Source organism: Cariama cristata, unplaced genomic scaffold (genome assembly GCF_000690535.1).
Source record: "Cariama cristata isolate BGI_N322 unplaced genomic scaffold, ASM69053v1 scaffold10280, whole genome shotgun sequence".
NCBI lineage: Eukaryota > Metazoa > Chordata > Aves > Cariamiformes > Cariamidae > Cariama > Cariama cristata.
The window spans coordinates 18,203-22,849 of record NW_009595253.1 but is presented as its reverse complement, the minus strand read 5'-3'; the positions used below and the strand labels follow the sequence as shown (position 1 = coordinate 22,849).

Genomic DNA, 4,647 nt, shown 5'->3' with positions numbered 1-4,647 from the left:
TGGAGTGGCTCCAGCCGAGCCTGTGATGCCCATCCTGGTTTTTGCACCAAAGCAGAGGAAAAGGAACAACCCCAATCTGACAAAGGAGAGGAGAGGGGGCAGGGGCTGTAGTTGACAGCTCCTGCGGTGCAGGCGGTGGCATGGCTTGCAGGGTGGGCAATAGTTACACAATCTATAATGAAACGGGTGGGGATTAGGTGGTTTAAAACAGATGAAGAGAAATAGTCATGAGAAAAGGGAAGAGCAGAATATAGTTACCCGTGAGGATCTGGGATGAAGACTGGAGGAAGCAGTCAGTCACCAGATGGGAAAGAGCATTTCAAGTGAAAGCCCAGCCCATCGCCAGCCCCCGCAGGTTCCCGCTCAGCGTTTCTGTGCCGGCTCTGCCAGCTCCACACACGGGTGCTCCCCCCGGCACCCAGCACCCAGGTGAAGGAGCTCTGGGCTGCACAAACCTACTCCGCAGGGAGGGCAAACCCAAATCTCATCAGGTAGGAAGGCAGCCTGTGTTAACATGCAGTTTGGGAGAGCAACATTTGACCTTTCCTAATACTGTGATGTTAGGGAGGACGTTAGTGTGCTGCCCTCCCTTCTCTGCCTTCCCACCGCTACGAACGGGGATCCTGAGTTCGGGATTATTCCGGGGTGCAGCTTCCCACGTCCACATCAAACCCCACACCCTGTGTGCGCTCTGCAGTCTGACTTGGTGGCTTGACTATCGCAACGTGATTCTGTCCCAGAGGGGCGACGACAGAAGATAACCGGCGTTAACCTCCACTCTCTATGAAATGCAAAAGTTTCTCTACTTAAAAAAAAAAAAAGAAAAAATAAGAATGAAAGCTTATTAGCCAAGACAGTTGTACAAGCAATGGTGGGTTAGTAGAAAGTAACTATTAACATCTAACTCTTTTTTGTTTTTGTTTCCGTATTGGAATGTTTTGGATCTTCAGAGGTTTTCCACCAGGTTTTAATACTTGGACTAGGCCAATTTTTAATTCTAGGATTTATGCATCTTTTCATAAAATAATTGGCTTCTTAATTCACAGCAAATTCTGCTGGCCCTGCTTCTCTTTGAAATTTTAGTTTTCCTTTTTTTTTTTCCCCTCTGTGGAACCATTTTCTTGGTGATAGAAATGGCCCATTACCTTGTGTCACAGCAGGGGTCTGTGTGTGGTGGTGGTGTTATTTGTTTGTGTTTAACTTGGTTAGCCTGGGAGTTAAGGGCTGGCAGCAGGAAGATCTGTTCTGTGTTTCAGTACAACGGCATGTGCTTGCAAGGCCCCAGTGGCGTTCCTGGACGGGATGGAAACCCGGGAGCCAACGGGATCCCCGGCACGCCTGGGATCCCGGGACGGGACGGGCTGAAAGGGGAGAAAGGCGAGTGCATGCGCGAGAGCATCGAGGAGTCCTGGACGCCCAACTTCAAGCAGTGTTCGTGGAGTGCACTTAATTACGGCATCGATCTTGGGAAGATTGCAGTAAGTGAGCTTTGCCTGGGGGGCTGCACTTCACCAACCACAGCAGGCTGTAGATCTGCCGCTCGGGGCTGGGTAGCAGCAATGCTACGGGTTTCCCGTTGGAGCCTTTTTCTACATGTAAGGGTGAACTTCTCAAAGGTTTAGCTACCTTGGATCCATCTCAGCTGTGTTTCACAGCAATGTGCCCATTTCATTTCTGTGATAGCGTTTCAAAAGAATGATGTGGCTGGTGTAAGAGTACATTTAGAAGACCAGATCTGTAACTGTAAGGCAGAAAGTCATGCTACTAAAAAAGGACCTCCAGCTTGCTCAAAACAGGACAAGGTTTTTACCATTTCAGTCATAGGGAACAGGAGAGATGTACATCTTTAATCTGTTAATTGTACCCATCTTTGTAACTCCTGCTTCAAAATGGTTGTTCACTGAAACTCAGTTGCAGGCTGCTACTGCAGAAGGGATCAGCACAGTTCAGGAGCAGGATTACCAAGTGTTACCCAGACCGACCCAAACAGTCCGTCCTCCGCTGCAGCCCTGGGCATAAAACTTTCAAACACAATGGTGGAAGCCCAGAAGAGGGGAAGAAATCCCAGCTCAAGCCCAGCTGTGAAGCAATGCCCAGACTGGTTGGAGTAGTTTAACTGCTATTGCTGTGGCTAGAGTGAGACTCAACTTTTTTGAGTAGATATTTCTCACTGCCTTGTATGTGCAGAACTGTCCCTAGCTTTCCACACCCCCCCCATGATATCCAGCATTTTGAAGACAGAATAACCACCTCTTAAAATCCTGAAAATCTTTCTTTTTCAGTTGTGGAGCTTTTTTCAGGGTTTAAGCCTCTCACAAATCTTGTGATAATTGTTAAATTCAGGATTTCTGTTAACAGAGGCAGAAATTGTACTGTCCTCTTGGGCAGAGACTTGAGTGCAGCTTTCAGACAGCTCATACCCCTTTACATAAACCCCAGAAGGTAACTAGGTTACCAACTTAACAGCAGGTATTATCTAAATAAAATTAAGAATTTCCATAATCCCTCTTCTCCATTACCATCTATGAGGTGCTGTTTCTGATTTGCATCTCTGCACCGTATGGTATTTGCCAGGCTCTACTTTTTTCTTTTTTTTTTTTCAGAGGGAAGGGACTAAAGAGAATAGCCAAAACATTCAGAAATAAATCTATTTCCAATATATCCCTAAATACATTTCCTAAATGTAAATATATAGAAAATAAATAGGTTCAAAACCAGAGGTTGCCACCCAAGCATTTTTGTCTCCTCTTAGGAATGTACATTCACAAAGATGCGCTCGAACAGTGCTCTCCGTGTTCTCTTCAGTGGATCGCTTCGGCTAAAATGCAGAAACGCCTGTTGTCAGCGCTGGTACTTTACTTTTAACGGAGCAGAATGTTCCGGGCCACTTCCTATCGAAGCCATAATATATTTAGATCAAGGAAGCCCGGAGCTGAATTCTACTATTAATATACACCGAACTTCTTCAGGTATGTATGCCGAGACCGCGTGAACAGAGATGGAGTAGGAGGCCGTAGCAAGTGCAGTGCCCAAATGCAGAGTACAGGCTGCCTTAGAAAGTCAAAAGACGGAAAGAAGAGACAGAAGAGTGGCCAGCTAACGCTTGTTACTCTTACTCTGCTGTCTCACAGTTGACTATCAATAGTAACAGCATTAGCATTATTTATTAAGTGGTACTTTGCTATTGTGGTATTTTTCGTGGTACTTACATCCCGCAATTTATCAGTGGAAGACATTTCTGTCCAGACAGTGCTATTGATCTGTGCTACAACATGAATACAGAGACGTTCTGTGCTGTGTTAGCATATGGAGAAACTGCCTTACTGCCAAGCAGGCAGTGTCATCCTGGCTTAAAATACTGACATTTGTGCGTTATCTGTGCATAAAATGAGACTTATTCCTCCTTGAACTTCTGCTGTAATTTCAGATGGGGCACAAAAGTACCTCCAAAGTGAAGTATCTAGGAACAATTATTCAATTGCTAAGCAAAAGGCAAATCAGTGAAGTCATTCAGCATAAAAGAAGGTGACACTAGGAAAGGGGACTAACGTCTAAACTCTCTCCATTTTCCTTGGTGTACTATTTCATGACTGCACAAAATCTAATGTCTAGAGTTACGATAGTTTTTTTTTTCATCAAGGGCTAGGACCCACCTGTCTTCATTAACCCACCTCCAACTAGTGGTGCTAGTGGGGAAAAAAAAGGGGGGGGGGGGCTCAGAAGTGGAACTTTATACAGCAGCAGTCAGTTAGGAGTGGAAAAGATTACAGGGTGGCAATCACCTTTGCAGGGCTTAGCTGCAGAAGCCAAATATGGCTGTGTACCCGTCCCTCCTCCCCATCACCGCTAAAAAGATGGTTGGATGGGATTGAAGCCATGCCCCAGCTACCAGTTTGTACATTTGGACACTTAAAGAAGCAGGTGTACCTCCCATTTAGCCATCCTCTAGATTGCGATCTGCTTCAGGTGCTGCAGCAGAGGTCGAGAAGCGGCATGGATAAAGGCAGTGCATGACTCTAACCTGTGTTGCCACATCTCTAAGTAATAGTTTTTATTTCTAAAAATGCTGTTCAGGTTTAACTAAATAGCATGAGCTTGCAATGAAACGCTGTTCTTAAGTACTTGTGTCCACCTTCAGTTGTGAAGTACAAAGTGATTGTGTCTGCTGAAGTAACCTGATTTTTGTTTTTAACCAGTGGAAGGTCTGTGTGAAGGGATCAACGCCGGCTTGGTGGATATTGCCATCTGGGTCGGGACTTGCTCAGATTACCCACGGGGAGATGCTTCTACTGGATGGAATTCAGTCTCCCGCATCATCATTGAAGAACTGCCAAAATAACTTTCCCTCCCTTTTTATAATCTCTCCCTTTTTTTTAATTTTGTACAATTTTCTTCAGAATTTATTTCTATAGAGTTGGATGCAAGTACTTGACTGAAAAGCACCAAACTCTTGCATCCATAGTCTTTGTCCAGCCTTGTTTCGCACATTGCAGAGGCTTTTTATAATAATCCTTTTAGAATATAAATATCAAAACCAAGTTCATTAACTTTTTTAGTTCCTTGTTTGAGGTATGAAAATATACCAACACCATTTTATGAATTAACTGTAACTTTTTGTATCAAATAAATAAGACCTTTTAAAAAAAA

At 44.5% G+C, this 4,647-nt stretch overlaps 1 protein-coding gene across 2 annotated transcripts in view; it reads left to right on the top strand.

The window, feature by feature from the left end:
• Positions 1 to 4,647, top strand: part of CTHRC1 (collagen triple helix repeat containing 1) — a 5,018-nt gene extending 371 nt beyond the window's left edge. The window contains exons 2-4 of one of the 2 annotated variants that reach the window (XM_009701400.1): positions 1,257 to 1,478; positions 2,753 to 2,969; positions 4,197 to 4,647. In XM_009701400.1, the coding sequence (XP_009699702.1) occupies positions 1,266 to 1,478; positions 2,753 to 2,969; positions 4,197 to 4,339 (573 nt within the window). In that variant the 5' untranslated portion in view covers positions 1,257 to 1,265 and the 3' untranslated portion in view covers positions 4,340 to 4,647. Of the gene's footprint in view, positions 1 to 1,238; positions 1,479 to 2,752; positions 2,970 to 4,196 lie in introns of those variants that run through there. The other variant, XM_009701408.1, reaches the window with a different exon arrangement.